The 25,481-nt window shown below is 29.7% G+C and overlaps 1 protein-coding gene across 1 annotated transcript in view; it reads left to right on the top strand.

The window, feature by feature from the left end:
- The window catches only part of LOC100198782 (WD40 repeat-containing protein SMU1), a 34,686-nt gene that overhangs the window by 7,987 nt on the left and 1,218 nt on the right, over positions 1-25,481 (top strand). Inside the window, exons 3-11 of the mRNA XM_065812184.1 lie at positions 13,520-13,663; positions 13,779-13,931; positions 15,205-15,256; positions 15,350-15,537; positions 21,892-22,032; positions 23,743-23,838; positions 23,981-24,108; positions 24,231-24,357; positions 24,625-24,792. Of these exons, the coding sequence (XP_065668256.1) occupies positions 13,520-13,663; positions 13,779-13,931; positions 15,205-15,256; positions 15,350-15,537; positions 21,892-22,032; positions 23,743-23,838; positions 23,981-24,108; positions 24,231-24,357; positions 24,625-24,792 (1,197 nt within the window). The remainder of the gene's footprint in view (positions 1-13,519; positions 13,664-13,778; positions 13,932-15,204; positions 15,257-15,349; positions 15,538-21,891; positions 22,033-23,742; positions 23,839-23,980; positions 24,109-24,230; positions 24,358-24,624; positions 24,793-25,481) is intronic.

Below are 25,481 nucleotides of genomic sequence, written 5' to 3'. Positions count from 1 at the left end.
CGTTTTTGCACCTTGTCTAAAAGAGAAAGGGCATCATTAGAAGATCCGCCCCAGATATGGCAACAGTATTCCATACAAGGCCGGATTTGAGATTTATAGAGATAGAGAATAGAATCCAGAGTAAGAAAGTGGCGAGCTCGATAAAGAGATGCAACCTTAGCAGATGCTAATTTTGCAACTGATTTGATATATGGTTTCCAAGAAAGATTGGAAGTAAGAGTTAATCCTAGAAGATGAAGAGTAGGTGACTCATCGAGTACATCACCGTTCATAAATATAGGAAGATCTAAATTATTGCGATAACGATTGGCTGAAAAAAATTGAGTTTTATCTGAATTAAAGTTCACCAGCCACTGTGAGCCCCATGCTGTAGCAGAAGTGAGATCCTTTTCAAGCTCAAATGCCCCCTCCAAGCAATCAGAGGGTGTAGGTTTCTTATCACGACAAGAATAAATGGTAGTATCATCAGCAAACAATGCCACCTTAGATGTGAGAATATCTGGAAGATCGTTAATGTAAATTAAAAAGAGTATAGGGCCAAGGATAGAACCTTGAGGAACCCCTGAAGTTACAGAATAAGAAGAAGAGTGTTGTCCATCGAGGACAACTTTTATGCTACGATTGGAAAGGAAGGATTCAATGATCTTAAAGATGTTGCCGGATACACCATAAGAAGAAAGCTTATGGAGAAGACCAGCATGCCAAACTTTATCAAACGCTTTTGAAATGTCAAGAGCGATGGCCTTAACCTCTCCACCTTCATCTAATGCACGATAAAACCTGTCAGTTATTACTGTTAGCAAATCAGCTGTAGAACGAGAAGATCGAAATCCATATTGATGGTCAGAAAGTAAGTTATTAGATTCAAGATGAGAAATTAAGTGTTTGTTAATTAAAGATTCAAAAACCTTGCTTATGATAGGAAGAAGACTTATGGGACGGTAGTTAGACGAATCAGATCGCTCTCCAGAATTTTTGAAGATAGGGATAACAGATGCCGCTTTCCAGCAGGCTGGAAAACAAGACTCTGATAAGCACTTGTTGAATAATTTTGAGAGTATAGACAACAGCTCCGGAGAACACTTCTGCAAGACAATAACAGGTATGTTGTCCGGGCCACAAGCTGTAGAAGAGTCTAGGCAGGAAATCACTTTAGATACAGATGCTGGAGTGATATGAATGTCAAGCAATGGATCAACCTGTTTGTTGGCAATATCAGGTAGAATGCAATTAGTGGAATCAAGAGATGATATTGATGAAAAGTTTTTAGCAAACAGTTCGGCTTTGTCTTTAGGTGAGGTGACAAAGTCTGAACCATACAAGAGAGGTGGAATTATAGATTTGCCCTTATTATTGACATTATTAAAGATTCTCCAGAAGTCACGAGAGCCTAATTTTTGAGATGAGATACGAGATTTCATGACCTGAGAATAGCGGGTTTTGGCGTTAGACAAAACTTTTTTACAGTTGTTTCTAGCAGTAATAAACAGACGTCTGTTTTCTGGAGAATTGTTTTGCTGATAAATATGGAAGTAACGGTTTCGATTGGCAATCGCAGCAGCACAGTGTGAGGAAAACCATGAAGGAGAGTGAGGCTTGACCTGGAATCGTCGAGAGGGAATATAAGATTCCATGCCAGCCTGAATCCACGAAGTTATGTAAGAAGCACATTTGTCGACAGGAAGTTGAAAGATTTCTACCCAAGGGCCATCACGAAGAAAATCACGGAAAGAATCCCAGTCAGCTTTACTGTAGTTGTAAGAGGTTCGATAATAGGGGTATTCAGGTGATGAAGAAGAATGAGATATTAGTTTTAAAGAGATCAAACTGTGATCAGAAGCACCTAAGGGTGAATGTGGAGAAACTGAGCACTGACTAGGATCAGAAACAAGACATAAGTCAAGTAGAGAAGGTAAATGATTAGGGTTGTCAGGAAAGCGAGTTGGAAAGTTAACTATTTGAGTTAGGGATTGAGAAAGGCAAAAGTTGTGGGCTTTAATGCCTGCAGAGTCACTGACACTAGAGCCAAGCCATTCAGAGTGGTGAGCATTAAAGTCACCGACAACAACTATATTAGCTGATGGATAAAGAGAGAGGGCTTGGTCAATATGATCAGAAATAACATCAAAAAGAGTGCAGTCTTGAGATGAAGGAGAGCGATATAGAACAAAGAGAAAGGCAATAGAGTGAAGTGGTGCTAAACGAAAGCACATGAAAGAATAGTCAGTGGATTCAAACCTAGTTTCACGACAAACAGGTGAATTCTTACGAATGTAAATGCCCAGGCCAAGCATGTGACTATTGGAGTCTTTACGAATCAGAGGAAGATAACCATCAACACTAAGATCACAAGATGAGACAGCCGAACTCAAATTAGTCTCACAAAGAGCAAGTAGGTCTGGTGAACTTTGCAAGAGATAAGACTCAACAGAAGAAAAGTTACTTCGAAGACCACGAATATTAGTGAATGATAGGTTTAGAGAACTTGGTGATGATGATGGTTTTTTGTGTTTTATAGTTTTTGGTACTTTATTCATTTTTAAATTAGATTGAAGAACTTGACTCAAAGCATAGATAGTACTCAGAACACCGTTTAATAGCCGAAGCAATTGCCTCATTACTACTAATAAACCCTAAGCCGTAACAAAGGGCTCCAAATGTGGCCTCCGCAATGCACACCAAAAGTACAAACAGGGACACCATCCATGCGCAACATGGCACTGTTAATACTTTGATATTTTTCAGCTGTTGATGGAATCAGCCTCTCTGAGAGCTACCACAGAGTTCGGGAAACCTGACTACCAGCCGGCCTCAGAACCATAAAACTGAGTTTTAGAGCTGTACCCTCATAAGGAGATAATAGAATGAGTTGCCTAGTCATAAAAACAGTGACACAAGCAAACCCATGCATTGAGTCAAGAAGATCCAGCATTCAACATCCTAAACTGGAAACAATGTATTAAAAATACATCTGCGCCAGCCTAATAGATGAAGAAGGGGTGCGAGACTGGTCAACAGATAGAATCTGTTTACCCCTTAAGTCTTTGCCTAGGAGGCCTTCTACAAGACAGTAGCTGGGTGCATTTAACATCTGCCCAAGATGAGTATTTTTATCGAGACACCATCTCTAGCCTTTACTCAACCAAGAGCCCCAAGGCAGGGGGTGTTTTAAATCGGAGTTGGCATCTCCTAGCCTTTGCCTAAAAAGGCGTATCCTACAAGGCAGCAGGACATGAAGCAGATTGTACTGGGTTACATGTTACCAGTAGCAGGATAACCTGATCTGACAACTAGCACAAAAACATATAAATTTGTCACCAATTCTGACAAATAGCACAAAAACATATAAATTTGTCACCAATTGACTGCACTACAAGCCAGTAAATAAAAGTAAATCTTTTTTTCTCAAAATATTTATTATTTAAAGTATATATATATATATATATATATATATATATATATATATATATATATATATATATATATATATATATATATATATATATATATATATATATATATATATTCTTTAACTTCCAAGAAATACACTAAGACAAAGTATTTTCATATATATATAATTAATTAAACTTTAAGCACTAGAGGCCTTTCAAAAAATCATCAGTAGTGCAGTTTATTGCTGTGTATTGTTGCAAGATTTAAACTATTTTTGTATTAAAAACAAAAATAATTTAAATAGCATATTGTTGCTATGATTAACTATTGTGATGAACTAAATTCTAATAATACATAGGAAGTATCAATTAAAAAATCATATTTTTGTTTGTGCAGATGCTTTTTATAAGATGACAAAATAACTTTCATTGTTAAGTTCTAGGAAGTCAAGAAGTTGGAAAAAAAGGTTCAATTACACTTTGGTGGGAACGTTGACAGGTATAAACATGGTTGTCAAATCTATCAGTTGATCAGCCAGTTCTGCAACTAGAAATATGTCAGTTTATTCGCAATCTTAAATTGTTAGTTTTACCAGTATATGTAGCTTGTTTTTTTGCATGCCAAATGTTTAAGGTGATAAATTACATTTTTGCTGTTGCATGTGGTGCAAAGACAACTTGACCAATAGAAATAAAGCTATAAGAAACTAGAGAGAATAAAACAGCAATACTCGAAGAAAGGAAACTAAGACTATATGAAATAGAAAATCTAAATAAAATAAGCCAAAAAAAAATAAGCTAAAAAAAATTGAATATTAAAAAAAAAAGTTGTCAAAAAAATAATATACCTAATATTTTACTTTTTTTTTTTAGGGCATTTGTTCTTTTCCACTACCAAAATTGATACAAGTCGAGGAAAAAAGCAGATAAGAATATAACAAAATAAAATCATTTTTTGTTATACAATTTTTTCCTGACTTTTTTCAGACAGTATTTTTAGGAAATACTTTTTATTTGCGCTAGGAATATTGACAATTTTTAAATTTGTTTTTCAAATGTTTTTGCTAAACTTTACTGTTTTTATCAATGCACAGGAAAGCGAGAAAACTAATTGCTATTTATTTATAAAAAACATTTTTTTTTAAACTTGTTGTTCATGTAAAAAATAAAAAGTCATTAATACTTGTATTTAAATATAAAAAATTTGGTTGTTTTCACAACCCCCATTGAAAAAGTTTACACTTTTGTTGTATTATCCGAATTGTGCATTTAAACCTGTTAGTTTATTTCCTGATGAACTATTGTTATTGATGATGCTCCAAAAGCTTGTGGGTTAGTGCATTGTTAATTTACTGGAATTTTTAACAAAATTTTCCTATTTAAAAAATTTTTTTAAGTTTTTAAAAACATATTTTCAAGTATAGAGAAAAAACAATAAATATAGCAAAAACGTTTTTAAAAGCGAAAAGATGTCAAAACGAATAAACCAAAGAAAAGAAATCAACAACATTTCTCATAGTTCTAGCATACATAGCAAATTAGTTTCTCAATTATACGGGCTGAAATAAATTGTGAATAAATTGCATATAAAAACTTTCAATTGTTGTTAAATTTTTATAAAAGATAATATTTGTTGTTTTTTTTGTATTTTTTTTCATCAACTTGTACCAAATTCGATAGCTAAAAACAACAACCACTCTAAAAAAAAAAGAATACAAAAGTTGTATAAAAGTTTCAAAGAAAAAAAAATTTCTCTAAATTTTTATGTTTTAATTATTAAATTTTCTCGTTTATTTAAATAAAACTTGATATTTTGTTATAATTTTGTTTCCTTATTTTAGGATTGTTTTTTTTACTCAGATAAGTTTAGCTTTTGCTGCAAATTATTGAAACGCTTTATAAGTTAAAAGATACGAACTGCCATCGTCAGTTTGTCTAAAAAAATTACTTTAAATGTGGATGAACAAGGCGTGGGACTGCACGCACTTTCCGGGAAGGCTTGCCATGGCTGTACCAGTTGTTTAGTGAAATAATTGTTTAAAAGTGAAAAAACAAGTTTTCTTACTCTTTTTTTTTTTTCTAGGCAATTAATTCAACCCATTTTTTAAATAATTTATAAAAACCACCAATGTTTTTTGTTATCAACCAGTTAAGTCGTTATTGATTTTCCCACTAAATTTGTTTTTCTTAAACTTGCAGACATTTTAAGCAGAAAATTTAAATTGTTACTTTTTTCTACTATAACCTGTACACAATTGTAAATTAATTATGGCTTGTGAATTTTAACTCTAATAAAACAGCTATTTATTGCATTCTCAAGAAGTTTGTTTTCTGGAGAATTGTTTTTCTGATAGATATGAAAGTAATGGTTATGGTTAATAATTCCAGCAGCACAATGAGAAAACCATGAAGAGGAGTGAGGCTTGACTTGCAATCGTTGAGAGGGAATAAAATATTCCATGCCAGCCTAAATCCGAGACGTTGCATAAGAAGTGCATTTGTCAGCTGGAAGACAAAAGATTTGTACCCAAGGACCATCACGAAGAAAATTACAGGAGTCCCCGTCAACTTTATTGTATTATTGTATTTATTGGGATTCTGATAATGAAGAAGAATGAAATTATAGTTTTAGAGAGATCAAGCCATGACCATAAGCAAGGTGAATGTATAGAAACTGAGTAGGATCAGAAACAAGAAATAATTCGATTAGAGAAGGTAAATGATTCAGATTGTCTGGAAAGCAGTGAAGTGATGCTAAATGATAGCACATAGTAGAATAGAGAATAGTCTCTGGATTCAAACCTAGTTTCTTTACAAATTGGTGAATTCTTACGAATGTAAATGCCAAGGCCAAGCATGTGACTATTAAAGTCTTTACAATCTAAAAGAAGATAACCATCAACACTAAGATCACAAGATGAGAAAGCCAGTTTAAAATTAGTCTCACAAAGAGTAAGTAAGTCTGGTGAACTTTGCAAGAATTAAAACTCAGCAGAAGAATAGTTACTTCAAAGACCATGAAACAAATAAAATACAATAGAAAATCTAAATAAAATAAACTTTAAAAATTGAAAAAAATTTTTTTTTGTCAATAATATAATAAAACTAAATATTTTATTGTTTTTGTTATGTTGTTTTTTAGGCCATTTGTTATTTTCCACTACCAAAAGTCTACGAAAAAAGCAGATAAGAATATATCAAAAATAAATATTTCATACCAAAACTTTAAATTGTTATAAAAAATTTTTTTCCACAACTTGTATCAAATTTGGTATCTAAAAATAACAACCACCATAAAAAATAGAATACAAAAGTTGTATAAAAATTTTTTTTTTTAATTTTCTTTTTTCAAATTATTAAATTTTTCTAGATTATTTAATTATAATTTGATATTTTGTTACAATTTTGTTTCCCTATTTTATAATTTTTTTTTTCTCAGTAGATAAGTTTAGCTTTTTGCCATGAATTATTGAAACGCTTAAAAATGAACTGCCATAGTCAGTGTGTATAAAAAAATAAACAGAGACAAACAAGGCCTGTGCTTCCTGGGAAGGCTTACTATTTGTACTCGTACTTTACAGCTGTTGATGGAATCAGCCTTTCTGAGAGCTATTACAGAGTTTGGGAAACCTGACTACCAGCTGGCCTCAGAACAATAAAACTAAGTTTTAGAGCTCTATCCTTATTAGGAGATAATAGAATTAGTTGCCTAGTCATAAAAACAGAGACACAAGCAAAACCAATGCATTGAGTTAAGAAGATCCAGCATTCAATCTACTAAACTGGAAACAATGTATTATAAATACATCTACACCAGCTTAAAAGATGAAGAAGGGGTCTGAAGCTGGTCAACAGATAGAATCAGTTTACTTCCTAAATCTTTGCCTAGGTGGTCTTCTACAAGACAGTAGTCAGATGCATTTAACGTCTGCTCAAAATGAGTATTTTCATTGAGACACCATCTCTTACTCTAAATTCTATTCTCTACCTCTACCCCTACTCTTACCCCATCCCTGTATGGAACACTATTTTCATATTTGGGCTGGTTCTTATAAAGATGCTTTTTCTAATTTCTCTTTCTCTCCGAAGTCTAAAAATGTATTGTTTATGTTGTTAGATCTGCTCTATCTGCTAAGCATAAGCTGCCATCTCTTTCTCTTTTCAACAAATACTATTACATCTATTAGTATATACAATCACTGCTCAACCAAGCTATTATCTCTAGTTCCATCAACCAAAACTCATTTTTGCTTGAGTTGTCATCCAGCTAAATTGTGTCATTTTTACTGACACATTTTAGCTGGATGACAACTTTCCCTTCATGCTTTAAAAATTTTCATTCATCTAGTTTTTTGCTCACACTTCAATGCTTTGGAACTCTTTCCCATCTTCATGTTTTCCTGACTCATACAACCTACAACTTTTCAAGTGTTTTGTCAACCATTTCCTTGCTTTTTAATGCTATTTTTTGTTTTCTAGTAACTTCTGACTTAATAGTGGTTGCTTGCAGAATTGTTGAGAGGTGAAAAAATTTTAGAACATTTGATCAATAATAACAATTACAGTTTGTCTTTTAGTTATTTTATATTGTTTGTCCTTTTTTTATTTAAATTTTTGTAGCTCAGTATTTGAGCAAGACAACTAAATGGACTGTTTATTAATGAAACAGTTGCTGCATAGACTAAAGTACATTATAACAATAGTTTGTAAAATATTTAATGTAAAGGTAAACATTTTAATACTATCTTTTTAATAATATTATTTTTTTGACATAATAATATTTTCTTTAGTAATTTTTTTGCTTTGTTTTAATGTTATTCACCTCCCCAAGACCAAAAAGTCCACTACAGTTGAAAAGGCTGTTTTATTTTTATTACAACCTCTCAACCCTTTAACTCTGAACACAAACCTTGACAAACAGGTTGTTGTGCTGATAAAAAAGTTGAATTATTGAATTTATTGGATTATTCAAATTTTGTTTATAAAATGGTGTGAGTAATATTTGGCTTTGCCATGTATTAAAAAATTAGCACAAAATATCAACTGAAAGTTAAACTCCTAAAGTTATGAAATATTTTGTTTATAAACAAGTAATTTTTTGAATAAAATCATTTTTTTTGATTACACATACTTTAAAGTAAAAGTGTTTAAATTTATTTAGGTCATCATCAGATTGAGTTTATCTAAAATACATTAACATTAACTATAATTTATCAAACTTCTGCTACTTAAGTTAAACTTAAATTACAAAACCTCAACAAAGTCTCCAAACAGCTCATGCGGGATTTTTCTAAAAAGGCCCTAAGTTAACGGGGGAAAAAAAAAACATTCAGATGAGATGTTATCTGTTAAATAACTAGTTAATAATGCTTTTTTTGAAAATGTTTTAATTGGGTCAATTTTAACATTTTATCAGGCTGGTTCAAATAAATGAACTGTAAGGGACTAGCCTATCGTCAAAACATTTGTTTCAAGTTTTATTCTAATCAATAGATGTACCATTTCCCATTCCATGGGTACTATTCATGTATGGATAGGAAGGTTAATAAACATTCAGTTTCACAAAAAATTTGGTTCGGCTGTTGTATAAAAGGTTAGTGCTATGCTTCAAACATTGATTATTTAACTTTGAAAACATAATTCATTTAATAACTAAAAAAAAATTTTAAAAATTTATTTTAGTTACTTGTTAAGGTAAAGCAGAGGAGGAAAAAGAAGCAGAAAAAACCTTAGGAAAAAAATCAGTTGTTTCAATTCTAATGTTATTATATGTTTTTTGCAGTTTTGGTCTTCTTTTACATTCACTGCAATTTATCCCCAAAAAAAATTAGTTTGAGGAGAATTGTAAAATACGCTGAAAAAATAGATTAAAAATTGAATACATAGCTGTATTACATAGCTGTATACATAGCTATTAATGTACATATTTTACATTAGAAAATTACAAAAATATAAAGTCTACAGCCAGTACATTTGGACATCAAACTAACTGCATCAAATTGTTTGACCATGAAAGAATAAGATTTAAAAACAAAACAGGTATTTATTTGGGGTTCTTAAGTTATCTTAAAAATGAATAGACCAAAGAATTTTAACAAATAAAATATTCGCAATGATTATCAATTATTGACCTTTGCAGTTTTTGTATAAACATGGGTAATCTGCTTGATTGTAGCAAAGGAGTTAGCAATATTAAGTCACTTGGATTTTTTTTGAAGGAATTAAATTAAAAGGAGTTTTAGGAATTAAAATACATTTTCGATGCAGAAAAAATTAAAAACATGTTTTGATCTTAAAATATTTTATTTTTAAACTGAACAGCAGTAGTAACAAAAAACTATAATACCTCAGTCATATGCTACTGAAAATTAATGAAGCTGATTGAAAAATAATTTAGCTTGATGATTTTCTGACAATGAATTGCATGTGCAAAAAGACTGTTTTCCAAACTAGCAAAAAATTAACTTTGGAACTATTGGATTCAAAGTGTCTTTATGATAGCAGCAGAAAGTCTCAAATAGATTTGAAAACAAGGTAATTGAAGTTTATCAAAGAGTTGAAAAAAAGAAAGCCTGTAAATAGATCCTAATTATACTTGTGTTTTGATATATTGTTTAATATGTGCATAGAAAATTAAATATTTTTTATTATACTCTATGAAAAGAGAAAATTTGAAGTATATTTGTAGTCATTGTCTTCTAAACTCTATATAAGTAAGAGTTCGATTTCAAAGGATTTGAAAGTCACAAAATGATTATTTCTTCTTGGTTTTTAGTATTTAAGAGCTCCAAATGTAAAAAAGCTTAATGACTTCATTTGGGAAAAATCGAGACTTTTATGTTAGAGGAAAAATCAAATTTTGAACCCAGAGTCCTTATGTATAATGGTGGCAAGGTCTACAGGACACTAGAACTCCGAGCTAAAAAATAATAGGTTCCAAGAATATTTTTTTATTGCAGATCATAAGTTGCCCAACATTTTCAGGGCTTCTGTACCAGAGACCAGGAAAAAAGTATTTTTAGGACTGTGCATCCCTGTTTAAAACCTTTACTTATTTTCATAAATATTTAATATTTTTATGCATTTTCAGTAGCTATGGTTTTTGTCACTCACAAAAGCCCAGAACTTCTCAATAAGAATAAAATACAAATGTATAACAATGTACACAAAATATGATAAGGGGAAAGGGGGGTTTACAAAACAGTAATTTCCAATAGCAAAAAATTGATGAAATGAATTTTATTCTGTCTAATACTCTAATAATTGAAAATGGTTTGCAATTTGCAAAATAGTTTTTCAATTTCAAGGCTTTATAATTTTTATGTTTATTAGATTATTTAAAAATATATTTAAAAAGTAAACTTAAAATATCAGTGATACAGTGCTTAATCATTTATTTTACATTTCAATTTTGGTTCTTAAAATTGAAATTAATCTTATGAAAAGGGTTAAGTTTTTTTTCACACGGTTTTAAAGATACAAGAGGATGAGAGTTTAAGATGTAAAATTTCAATATATACATTATATATAGTTCAACTCCTCAAGGCCGAGAGGGCCACTAAAGTCAAGAAGGCTACTTTATTGTGGTTACAACCCTCTCTCAATATGTTAATTACAAAATAAAAACAAGGCCGCTGCACAGAAAAACAAGTTAATCGCAGTTCTACCAGGGACATGGTGGGAATCGAATTGTATATAGTTTTTAATATATAAGTTTTGTATGAAAATATTCTCTATTTTTAAAGCAGTTTAATACTGAAAAAACTAACAGAAAAAAACAAAATCATTTTAGCCTTAGTTATCTCTATTGCCAATTTAAACTGGAGCCAGATTTGTTTAAAAAATTTTGCTGGAGCTAAGAACCTGGTTACTAGTGACCTGCTGATTCATTGGTGTTTACATTGACTTAATCAATATATTTTACTTTTGGCATCTACTATTGGCATCAATATCACCCTATTTTCTTGATCTGTTGATTTTTTTTGCAGATTAAGATTATTATTTTAATGCTAAATTATATTAAATGAAAGTTTATAATCACTTCAATTAACTTTTGAAATAAGTTTTCACTTTAAAATTCTTTCCTGTAGTATGAAAACAATTATTTGATTTGCATCTATTAAATATTCCTTCTGTGTAAAACATCAAAAAAAAATTATATAACTTACTATTCTCAATCTTGATCTTGAATTTTGGTGATGAATTTTTAATGATGTTAATGATAATAGAAGTTAAAATGGTGATGATGATAATTTACATTTAATTGGCTTTAAACTTTTTCTCTGCTTTAATTTAACTTTTTTCTTTATTATTCACCTCTCCAAAGCTCCAGAGAAGGCCGCTATAGTGTGTGTGTGTGTATATATATATATATATATACAACCCTCGAATTTAGGAAAAATGAAGTCGGCAATAAATTGCTGACTTCAAACAAAAAAATTTGACACAAAGGGGTTACCATAAAACATAGAAACAAGGTTGGCTATTTTTTTGCCGACCTCAAACACTTTTAGGTTGACAGTTAGGTTGGCATTGCCAAATACTGACCCTAATTCCGAGGGCTGTATATATATATATATATATATATATATATATATATATATATATATATATATATATATATATATATATATATATATATATATATATATATATATATGTATGTATGTATATACCTTGTGAGAAATGAGCAAATAGCTATACAGCCATTTTTTTTTGTATTGGATGTATTTATTATGATAATTGTAATATTAGAACTTTATTATGAACTTTATTATCAACTTGTTTCTCTGCTTAGCAGCCTTGTTTATCAAAGTTCATGTTTTGGAGTTATAGAGTTAAGAGAGGGTTGTAACCACGACTAAAGTAGCCTCCTCGACTGTAGTTGCCTTCTCAGCCTTGGGTGAGGTGAATTAACATTAAAAAAAAAGATATTTTAACATTTTAGCTAGCTTCAACATCATGAAAAATCTGTAGCTAGTCAGTGGCTACATATCAAAGTCTTGTTGACAGCAATATTATTACAATATATCGATAGCTACAGTTCGTAGGTATGTAGCTAACTGTAGTTAGCTACATACCTACGAATGTAGCATAATGACAAATCTTTAGCTAGTCAATAGCTACATAATGCAGCTTTGTAGCTAGTGATATTATAATATAATTATTGCTATAGATGGTATGTATGTAGCTAACTACAACATAACTCCAAAAAAGCTGCAGCTAGTTGATGACTACATATAGCTTTGTTGCTGGCTACTACATAACAACAGTTCTATAGCTACTATGTGACTATAGCCACCTATAGCTTTAGTGGTGTGTATATACATCATGAGACTTTTTAATTAGTGATTTTAAAACAGTATTATTTTAAAACGATATGTATTTAGCTAGTGCTGTTATTATATTATTGTAGCTAACTATAACACAATGGCAATGCTGTATCTATTCGATAGCTATATATTGTAGCTATCAACTTGGTTATTTTAAATTAAACTACCAAAATAATAAGAATTTGAAAAAGATTTAACCACAAGAAAAAAACGTTAATATTTTAAGTGGAGTAAACAGAAATCTGGCTTTCATTTTTTGTAAAGTTACAAAGTAAATCAACTTAACATGTTAGCTTTTAAACAATTTTAGCAAGTTGTTTTTAAATAATTTATTAAGAAAACAGCCATTATCAAGGTCACATTTTTTGTCTATTTTAATATTTGCAATGACCAAAACAATGCAATTGATGCATCAATATTTTTATCTCAAGCCATTATGTTGAGGTGGTTAGAAGGCTTTTCCTATGAGGTAGTGGTCACACCACACTTAATTTGTTTCTCATCAAAGTAGCCATATCAAGAATTATGTTTTAGACTTTATTTAGTTAAAAGAAGTAAAAAAAAAAATTAAATAAAGGAAAACAGAAGTAAACAATTGAGTTGCCACACATACAAACACACATGCACACACGCCATAGTAGTGAACCAGAAGCCTTGCCGGGGTATCTTTATATATTGTATTATAAACTATACTTTTAATTGATGAACTATTAATTAGTCAAATCATGTAAAAGTTGTTTTTAATAAATTATCAAATTAAGTTGCTGTTATATTTTACAACAACTTTATTTTTAGGAAGAGTCAAGTGTAACTTTAAACACAGTTGATAGTGTTGATGGTTTTGTGTCAGATATTAATAATGGGCATTGGGATATAGTATTGCAGGCTATTCAATCTCTCAAGTTACCTGATAAAACACTCATTGATCTCTATGAGCAGGTGAGTGCCAATTTTATATGTTTTAAATAGAAATTTATTTAAGCCATTAAAATGTGTTTCTCATTTAAAAATTAGTTGTGGTCATTTATTTATACATATAGATATATGGGTTTAGATAGTTGTAGAGTTAATTGAACTCCGTGAGCTTGGTGCTGCTAGATCACTTTTGCGGCAGACTGATCCAATGTTAATGTTAAAAAAGCAACAAGCTGATCGATATCTTCGTCTTGAAAATCTTTTGGCAAGATCATATTTTGATCCTCGTGAAGTAAGAAGATTTTCATTCAATATTCTTTTAGTTTAGTTTAATTTAATTTTATATGTACAGTATGTAGGTACTAACTATTTAGGGATTATGGGACTATCAGGGGCTGGGACCATATTTTTATTTCATTATTTCATATTGCAATTTCTTTTACATAACTTGCAAATTGTTATAATCGTTTAAAAACTGTTATATTATGTTTCGCAGTTTCAAAATTGTTATTTTGTTATGAGAGAAATCTATAAATAAAATTTCAAAAGCATTTTGTAAAAAACTTTACATCAAATAAAGATATTTAAAAATTTATTGACAGAAATAAGGTTGCTTTTTTATAAGTTATATTATTCGGTTTGTTATATATTATGTTGTAAAAATTCTATTAACTTGAAAAAAGTCTAATCTTAACTTTATACATCAAATGAATATGTTGACAATTTTTGAAATATTTTACCTAACAAAAAGCATTTAACAAACAAGAAATTTAAGAATCAAAAGTAAAAAATTTTTGTTTCACATAATGGGAGTGATATAGTTAGATGAAATAAATTTCAGATTATAGAGTGATATATTTAGATGTAATAAATTTCAGTTAACATTATTTTACAGCATACTAATTATGTGTATGAAAATTTTTTGAATAAGTTAAGTATTAATTGTTTATAAAAGTTCAGTATTAACTAGTATTATTTGTTCCAGTTTATTAGAAAAAATCTATAATATTTTTGATACAAAATTATTGTAAGATCAATAGTTTTTTTATGTCAGATGTTTTTTGTGAAAATGTTTTTTGTAAAAATGCAGCTTTAAAATTAAAAAAACATCTTTTTTTAGTTTTAGATTTTACTTTAGATGCGGCTACTGTTCAAAAAAACTTGTTAGTTTCTTTTTGAAAGCAAAAAAGTAACTAATTATAATTTCAATTTTCAACTTAATTAAAATTTTCAATTTTAAACTTAATTACAATTATTTTATATATAAAATTCAGATGAGTTTTACGAATTATTAAAAAAGTGTATGTTTGAATATGCAATTTTTGATAATTTAATGCTAGTTATCAGTATTTTTTGTTTAAAAGAATACATATTTAAAAAAATAATATTGCTAGCTTGTTTCATCCTTTGCAAGATTACATTGGTCACATTTTCAAAAATAATGATGACAATTATAGTATTTTGTTTAAAAAGAAAACATTAGGTCCTTAAATGTCAAACGTGAAATGTTTATATAGCATTAAATATTGATTCATAACTAATCATTCAAATGAAAAAACATTTAGGCTTACCCAGATGGAAGTAGCAAAGAAAAAAGAAGGCATGCAATTGCACAAGGTTTTTATTTTACTTAATTATTTGGTTATAATAAATATAAAAAATGATTCTCCTAATTTTGGATTGGTTATAATAACATGAATTGCTTATTAGCTTTGTCTGGTGAGGTTAATGTTGTTCCACCATCACGTCTAATGGCTTTGCTTGGTCAAGCTCTTAAATGGCAGCAATATCAAGGCTTACTTCCACCTGGAACATCAATAGATCTGTTTCGTGGAAAAGCAGCAGTAAAAGGTACAGAAGAAGAGAAATATCCAACTTATTTGAGCAAAACAGTCAAGGTATTATTTGTATTTATAATATGTATGCTAAATAAAAATCAACATAAAAAATAATGATTCATATTTTATTGCCAAGAACTTGATATGAACATGTATGAAATGATTACTTTATTTTGTAAATACTGATTATTATAAAAGATTACTACCACTGTTTACAATAAAAGATCATGTTTTTGACATCAATAGTTGACTAACTTTTTAAGTTTTAAAATCACTTTTATAGGATTTTAAGGTTACCTAAAAATCCCATAATTACAGCAGGAGGACCAACAAGTATGCCACCCTTTATCTTAGCTTCACACAATTTTGGAAACATAAGTTGGATACCTTGAAAAGTTTCTTTCTCATGGTTAGAGCCTTTTACAAACTGGTTTGTCAATCCCAGCTTAATGTGAAGCTATGGAAGCGAAACTTTATTGGAGTCCACTAAAGGCTGTCTTTAGTGGGCTTCAACAAAATTCATTTTTTAAGGCACAACATTCATTTTTGGTCACTCTGTACTCTTGTAATGTTCATCATCTGCTTTACTACTCCACAAACAAAAATCATGGTATATTGTCCTTGTAATCCAAGAAAAAAAGCCAACATCTTAAAGTCACCACAAACATTCCATTTGAATTCTTTTTAATTTATTTTATTAAGAAAATCCCTGACATTATCACACTTTTCTTTCATCTGTACAGAATGAGCAGGAGACAGTGATAGATGTTGATTACCATTGTGAAGTTTTCAAACTCCTTGTTAAATATCTATAAACAATCTTTTGTTCTACAGATTTTTTATAGATAGTTTGACAAGGAGTTTGTCTTTGATTCTACAGATAGCTTAAAAAGACCCAAAAGAAGAGAATAAATCTTACAATTTTAAATTATTATCATAATGTAATTATTTGTAAATTTTTATTTCAAATTTTGATATTGAATTAAAAATGCAATTTTTTATTTATTTTTTTAAAAGCAAAATATTGCAAACAAATATTTTTAACAGTTTCAAAATTCGTTGTTACAGTTTTCTCATCATAATGTCCCATAACTCATCATATCTTCATTGTTTTTAATTCATCATATCTTCATTTTTTTTTAAACTATAAAAGATTGAAAGGACATTGTAGTTTACATATGAACAAATTCTTCATCTTAACAAACTGATATTTGGTACATAATCTATACATTCTCATGGAACTTTATGTTACAGCCATTCTTCTCAGTTTTTTTTTCATGAGAAGGATTACTTTCACTGAGCCTCTTAATAGTCTTATTAATGTTCTTGTGAACAGCTACTGAAGTTTGTTCTGATGTCAGACCAAGAGAAATGTGATGACGATACTAATAATCATTCAAGTGATATTTAATGATATGGTACTTTCGTCTGAGTGACATGTTGATGTTAAACCTTTCCTCAGTATAATCTTTCAGGTAGTCCATGGAGTCAGTAAAAGCTCCAATCTTGTCACCATAACATGGATCTAGTGTCATTCCAAAACAGGTCTCAGTTACTACAAATTAAATGAATTATCTTATTAAGATCATAGAGCATATTACTAATATAATATGTAATAATCTTTACCTGCTTTAAATTTTCTTAGTGTGTCAATACACTCATAATACTCTAGTAGTGCCACAATTATTATCTCATCTAACAACATCAGAACCTTCTAGCAATTAGGTCCATCTAATCCTCCACCATTGTAGCCATGCAGAGTAACAGTCTTTTCCTCTAAGAACTTAGTTAAGGCCTCATTTGAAAATATTACTCTATACACCTGTGTGAGAACATGTTAATAGAGATGCAGATCTGGTGGCAGTATAATATCCAATACCAGACTTTCCAGGCTCTCATTATGAAGGCATGAATTGATGGCATTAAAAAAGCTCTGCATATGCTTGTGTGGTTTACTTGTATCAACAAGTCATTGGTACGGATGGGCTAAACTCCCAAAGGTTCTGAGTTCTCCTAATGTGCCCTTTGTACCAATGCAGTAGGCACTTGCATATTTCCCACCATGGGCAGATAATCCTAGTATAATATTGATCAGCTTAAGGTCTGAAGCTAGGAAGTACTTCAGTTCATGCAGTTTGAGAAGTTAGATAATTTGGGCTAAAATGTAGCTGTTTTTTTCAACATGTCGAACTATTGCCAGTAAAACAGCTTTGTTTATACCTGAGTCTTTTTTATTATTTAGTTGATCCTCAAGTTTTGCTGAATCAAAAAGGTTCATAAAAACCTTAATTGACCCCATCAATGCCGAATCACACAGTTGCTTCTTTGAGGACTATATCTCTTTGTTTGCATATTTAATTAACAAGCACAGGTATATCTTCAATATATACCATATCTTTTTGAACCTCTATATGGTTATAGTAAATGACCAGGGTTGATATTTGACCAGGGCCTGGGCCAGGGCCGGGTTTGTGACCGGGGCAGCATAAGCATTTATACACCCTAAAGTATATTTTTTTATATAAAGTCCATGTTATATTTTGTATATATATGCATATATAAACATCATTATGATCAACATCATCATAATCATCACTAACATCATCATCATTATCATCATCTTTTCTTTCAGCAAATACTACACCTTATAAATACTAAAGTTTATATAAATATGAAAGGATATTGTAAGCCAGCATCTAAATAAATAGCAAACGTATATGTTTATGTCCATATTATGTATGTATAAACCGCATCTCAGAAGCTTTTATTCCTTCTAGACTAAAAGTTTGTAAGTTTTTATTTCTACTCTTCAATTTTAAGTCAAACCTCATTCTACTCCATATTTTTCACTATCTTTAGCAGTTGCTTTGTTAATCATTTTATTTATCTTTTTTATGAGAACATCTCTTTTAAGAACAAATATCCTTTTATTATTCCAAGAAGCCAATGTAATAAGTTCTCGTCTGATGTTAAGCTCTGTTATTCTCAATTTACTAAACTTGTTTCTTTTATCAGATGTTAGGTTCTAGAGACTTTTGGTTAATCTTCAACAATGTCATTAACTAAAGTAGGTCTAACATTTAATCTTATTATCTAACATTTAATCTTTCTTCTGTAACAACCTAAGGCTTGCTGTGGCTTATGGATTCAAATTCTGGACTTTAAATCTGCAATTTTTGTTAGCCAGCAAAACTCACTTATTTATTGCAAAAAAATATTGCAATAATGTTGGTATACCTATATTGATGAATAATAACCCTCTTACTCTCAGACAAAGTCTTAATGCATATTGCAAACGTAATGGGGTCGTGGTGTAGTGGTAGAGCGCTCGCGTCATAAGCAAGTGGTACCAAGTTCAATTCTGGTTCAATCTTGGTTGAACCAGGTTTGTGTTTCGGAGTTATATAGTTGAGAGAGGGTTATAACCACAATTAAGTAGCCTCTTCGTCTGTAGTGATGTTTTCAGCCTTAGGGAGGTGAATTAACATATAAAAAATAATAATAAATTAGACCTGCTTTATCTGCCAAGCTTGAGCCACTCTCCCATTGTTTTAAGGTTGCATTTCTTTTTTTTTCTACAAATACAATCATGGTCAATGCTCAATCAAGCTATCATCTCTATTACAATAAACCAAAACTCATTCTTACTTGTTTCTTATTCAACAAGTTGTATCTTTTTACTGTATCTGTCCCTTCATGCTATAAAAACTTTTATTAATCCGTTTTTTCTCCTTAAAAAAAAACCTTATAACTATTAGCCATCTTCATGTTTTTCTTTTGTATACAACCTACAACTGTTTTTGTCTTCAGTTAACCATTTCCTAGTATTTTTACTTATTCTCTATTTTAAAGTAACTTATAACTTAATAGTGGTTGTTTGCAATCTTGTTGGAAGTAAGTTAGAGTTTGAAAATGTATAAATATATGCCAGTATTTAATAAGTAGTAAATGTAAGCATAAAATTATATTATATTAAGTTTCTAGGCCCCGGCTATCAACCCCTGCTAAATCTTATAGTTTAGCCAGGGCCGCGTTTAAAAAAGTCTCATTTTTAGCCAGGGCCCTGGTCATTTACTATATGGTTAGCACCTTGCTGAAAGGTTAACTGCTAGACTCATTAGAAGCGATCTAGTGAATGTGACCTTGTATTCACACCAACCTCTACATTACTCTAAAATCCTAATTGACCAACATTTTTTCTTATTCCAGTCAACATGCTTTTGATTACATATTCAGGAAGATCATGTTTTCTCTTGGTATTGAATGTGTCTGTACTAATCTTCTGTTGAGAGAGACTCTCCAATCTGTGCATGTAATGATGTTTTAATTGTTGATAGTTTAACTTTACTCTGTTTTTCACTAATAGTTGTTTTCAGAACCTTTGATGCTATCTGTTGAGACAATTTAAAATCTTTGGACATGATAATTTTCTCTATGTTTTTAGCAGTTGATTTTAATTTGCAGGGGTGCCTAATACCTCTTCCTATTTATTGAAAGCAATCTCCACATATTGAGGCATTAGGATTCAAACTTGAAGTTAAACTACTTTCTTTGTCCTGTGATAAGATTGAGTGGATGTACTCCCTTAAGTTAAGCTCAATGTTACTTCTAGCATCATTTCCCAGACTTCAGAGTGGACACTCACATATTTCAACATCTACTTGTCTTACAAGCATTGAAATAGTAACTCTTCCCATTTGCCAGGAAGTTTCTGCACTTTTGACAGTTTTCTTATTCTGCAAAAAAAATAATTTATACCTTGCATTTAAAAAATTAATATTTGTAATATTGAATAAATGACATGGTGGATAAAAAAGATATACCTAAAGAAATACCTCATTCTTATAAATTGCAACTATGCATTTCGGACACAGTTCAGTGGGAAAAGAGTTCACTTCAACATTAGAGCTCCTTCTATATTCTTTCTTACTAGATTCCTTAAAGCAATCTGCACTAGGTTTTGTAGGTTTATACATTGTTTGTTCTTGTTGCAACATTCAAAACAAATTATACTTCTGCACTCCAGGTGATTTCTTTTCCGATTCAAATGTGGTAACATTTTCATTCAAATTTATTTTTTTCCCACTTAAGTACATTAAAAACTTGAAATGTATATTTGAAAATTTATTAATATATTTGAAATATTGACAAAAATAAATACATTATCATTATAATTTTAAATTGTAAAGTTAATTCTCTTCTATTGGGTTTTTAAAGCTATCTTTTAACTTTTGGCTAGAGTTATCCTATTATGCTTATCTGACAATGCTGTGGAAGAAAAATCGAAGGTATTTTCACCTTCAACCTAAACCCTCTACCTGGGAACAGTGATTTGCTTTTTTTGCCTAATAAAAAAGAGTTAAAGTTGAGAGATACTCTTTTTTTTTGTTTGTTTGTTTCTAGTACATAGTTTCAAGTGAATGTATTCAAGAATCTAGTTGTATCTCCTTATCTTGAATGTAGTTATCTCCTTTACTTTATTTTCTCACAAATTTTGAGCTTAGCGTCAACTTCATTGAAGTTTCACATAATTTCCATATAACAGTTGTTCTTGGCTTGATTGTTAACAATTCTCTAATAATAATCATTAACAACTTGTATATTTGAACAACTATTACAACATTATAAATCCCTTGGTCATTATTTCTAAAAGAAAGAAAAAACAATTTTTTGAGTGAATGCATATAAAAGACATTGTGCAAAACTTAAGCGTAGTTAGTATAAGTGAAACAATGAGTAGTTTAACACTATAGTGATTATTAATTGTAATATTCAGTGCTTTTTTTCTAGAAAAAACGGTGCCAGAGCTCATGTGAATTGTTCTTAATATGAAAAGTAAAATTCTAAGCAAATTCTTTAGCAAATTCCATAGTTTTTTACAATTTTCATCACACAAAAGAAAAATGCACATTTTGAAAATCTTCACCAAAAAAAGTTGCATTCCTAGAGAAAAAAAGCACTGGTAATATTTAATATTTGTTTAAATAAAAGTTTTAAACATAACAATATTATTCTCTTCCAAGTAATAGCAATAAAAACATTGCACACTACTAGGATTTTTAGTTCACAAGTAAAACAACTTTAAATGTTTAAGGTTTAACTTCTTTTGCTGAAATATAATTTTGTTTCTAATTACAACACAAGACTCAATAGAACGCGATGTGTTCTAAATTAAGATATTCGTTAAATTTGTTTTTAAATTTAAAACTATCGGAGCCAAAGCCAGAGGTTAAAATCAATCAGTGCTTCTAAACTTTTAAAGTCCGAAAATTCTGTGACATCCCTATTGGAAATTTATAAATATTGTTAATGTTTAAACTATAATTCTATTAAATTATTTTATGTATATATTTTTTATGAGCGTTTTTTTGTGTTGCTGTTTTTTAACTATTTTTTGTTATTATTATCAAATAGTTTGGAGTTAAGTCTCATCCTACATCATGTGTTTTTTCACCTGATGGACAATATCTTGTGACAGGAAGTGCAGATGGTTTTATTGAAGTTTGGAACTATCAAACTGGAAAAGTTAGAAAGGATTTGAAATATCAATCTGAGGTAAAAAATTTTATAAGTTACAAATAATAATGAAAATAATGATTAAAAATTGTTTCCTTGGTAATCTTGCTTGAAAAAATAAAATGAAAATACTTCAGATAAAGATAAAATTAAAATACTCAGGCCTTTATTAAAATTATGTTAATAGTTTTTCCTGGATTTTTGACTCCCCAATCCCCCATCCTCAATTAAAAAAATGCCAGTTTTTGTTACCCAGTTGTTCCCTTCATCTAAACAGAATGAGTAGTAGACAGTGATGGATGTTGAATGAAGTAACACTGCTTTCAAACTCTTTGTGGAACTGTCTATAAACATGATTGAATGACAAATTCTGTCAATTTTCTTTGATACTTTTGTGCAGATTTGATCAAAAAAAGAAATTTTGAAAAAATAATTTTCAAAAAAGTTATTGGAATTTAGTTTGTCCAATTACTTTTGAGCTGATCATTTTCGGGTTTTTTTATAAAATTTTGAGTAATCCCAAATGTTTTTCATAATGGAAGTATTATTTGACATATTTATTAGAAATTTCATTTAAAAAAGTAAACTTGATGAGAAAATGAGAAAAGTTATTTGCCCAATTTTTAGCTGTAGTTTAGAAAAAAATTAAAAATTAATTTAAATTTTTTATTTCTTGCTATTTCTTATCTAACTTCTGAAAATCATTTAATTATATATGAAACATATTAGATAGGCAGTTACAAGCTTACTAATTGAAATGCATAGAAAAATTTACCTAAGTTACATTGATTAAATAATATAAAATTTTAGGTATGTTACTAATTGTTTTATATTTTTGTTCATCATTATTTAATAATGATTTGTGTTTACTAGTTCTTTTGTCAGCATTTACTGCTTTTGTGTGACTTTTCAACAAGTTTAGAAATTATAAATATAATTGTTGTGGTTTACGATTTGTTTGTTTTTTCAATTTTTTATATTTATTAATATAATTTCTTGCACTTGGTCAAAGGTTGTATCTCTTGAAAAATGAATAAAACATTATGCTCTTAAAGGTCATGTTTATGATTATGATCATCGAAATGAAGTAACAATAAACAACAGACATACAACAAATTCCATAAAATGAAATCGCTACCAATACAAATTGATAACCAGCAAGGAAGAATTTCCCAGTAATAAAATTGACTTAAAAATATTCTGCAAGGAAACTTGTGCATTATTCATGAGTTTTTCTTTTTAGGTCATAGTAAAGTTTTTATAGCAAATGGTATTTTCTATTCTAGCAAAGCTATGTAAACTCCATCCAGTAGTTTTGTAGTTAATTGACATAAGCAAACTTGTTTTTTTGTGCAGTCACCTTGTTTGTCAAGGCTCATGTTTTGGTGTTAAATGAATGAGATGGTTGTAACAACAAAAAAAAAGGAGGCTCCCCAGTTGTAGTGGCCCTGTCGTCATGGGGAGGTGAAAAAGTCAAAAAGAAAATTGTTTACTAATGCTTTTTATTATAGTACATATTAATTTTATTTTTTAGAGAATTTGATTAAACACCAGTTAAACCCTAAACAAAAAAACTTAAATAGTTTTTTGTAAAAAATGATTCCCTCAAACATTTAAAATAAGTTGAAAATAAGTTACCCAAAAAAAAAAGAACTAAAATCTTGACCTCAGTCAGATGTTTTTTTTGAAAAAATACTAGACAAATAAGTTTTTGTTTTTTTCTAATTTTGAAAATATTTTGTTATTTAGGATAACTTTATGTTAATGGAAGATGCTGTGCTGTGTTTATCATTCAGTAGAGATAGTGAAATGTTGTTATCTGGAAGCCAAGATGGAAAAATAAAAGTAATTTGCTCTTTTAAAATAATTATTTTTGTCAATTTAATAAAAAAAGGATTCATTTTCAAAAAAAAGCGTTCTCTTTTTAATACACTTGTTTTGTTATACATAACTCATTGTAAATAAATGATTAACTTAAATTGTGGAGGTATGGAAGATACAAACTGGTCAGTGTTTGCGGCGATTTGAAACAGCTCATTCAAAGGGTGTTACCTCTGTTCAGTTTTCTAAAGATTCTAGTCAAATTTTAAGTGCTTCATATGATCACACAATAAGGTAAATTGTTTAATGGTTGCACTAGATCAATTAAAAACAAATCTTTAATACAAAAAAAATGTGCAAAATTTAACAATAATTGAAATTAGTTTTTCTCTCATTATTTTGATTACATTATATAGAATACATGGACTTAAGTCTGGTCGAACACTGAAAGAGTTTCGTGGACATACATCTTTTGTAAACGATGCCATGTTTACACAAGATAACTACCAAGTAATCAGTTGCAGCAGTGATGGTACTGTAAAGGTACATGATGTTAAATCAAGTGCAATTTATCTTGGATTACTTTATTTTTTTATTTAGTTTAACTACCCAAGGCTCCAAAACCACTAGAATTGTGGAAGCTATGCATGGTTTTTTTTTTTTATATACAAAAAAAAATTCATAAGTTTCCTATTTATTTTTCGAACCTCATGATTGTGAGCCAAGTGTTTTTCCACTAGTCTAATACCAGATTACTGTAGGCCCATTTTATTAAAAATTTCTAAAAGAGGTTTTTTAATTTTTTATTAGGTTTGGAATGTTAAGTCAGGTGAATGTGTACACACTTTTCAAGGAGGTATTGGAGGATCAACTGCTGGAATTAGAATTAATTCAGTGCATTCCCTTCCAAGAGCCATGGATCAGTTTATCTTATGTAACAAATCAAGTACAATTTTTTCAATGAATATGCAAGGGCAGGTGTGTAGTCTTTATATTTATTCGCTCCAATAAGAAAAGTTACATTAATTCTAAATTTTTTTAAATTAGTTTTTATTTTTAAAAATATCTCAAAAAATTCAAAATAAGTCAAAAAAATTTTCAATTAAGATATTGCGTTTTTGAAACTTCATATCATGTGGAAAAAAGTTTATGTATTTAAGACTAAATTAGAATCCATCTATTTATCCATCTAATATTAATTCCTACAGTATCCTATAAATTTTGAACATGGTAGTTGAACCTAACGTAAAGTGAAAAGACCATAAAATAAAGTTGTCAATCAAAATTGATTTAAGAAAAGTTAAAAAGTATTTTAAAAGTATTTTGTCTGTAGCATGCACTGTTAATGATGAGGTAAAGCAGTTACATGACTGTATCATGACCACATCATCTTTAAAAAAAAGTACAGTCCTATGATGAGTTTACTCTGCACCATTCAGTGACCTTACTTGAAATTAAAGGTTTTGAGGGAATTAAACCAACATTGCAGCATGTTGTTGTGGAGTGTAATTATCTATTGTTAAATTTAATTATCTGAAAATGAAATGTAGAAATTTGTGGGACACCCTGTATGCATCCTGACACCCTGTAAAAAATCTTGTATACTGTACTATACTATACGGTAGGACTTTTTAACTAGTGTAAGGCCATTCTTATACTTCTATGCA

Source organism: Hydra vulgaris, chromosome 12, assembly GCF_038396675.1.
Source record: "Hydra vulgaris chromosome 12, alternate assembly HydraT2T_AEP".
NCBI classification, from domain to species: domain Eukaryota; kingdom Metazoa; phylum Cnidaria; class Hydrozoa; order Anthoathecata; family Hydridae; genus Hydra; species Hydra vulgaris.
This window is presented reverse-complemented; position numbering and strand designations above follow the sequence as displayed.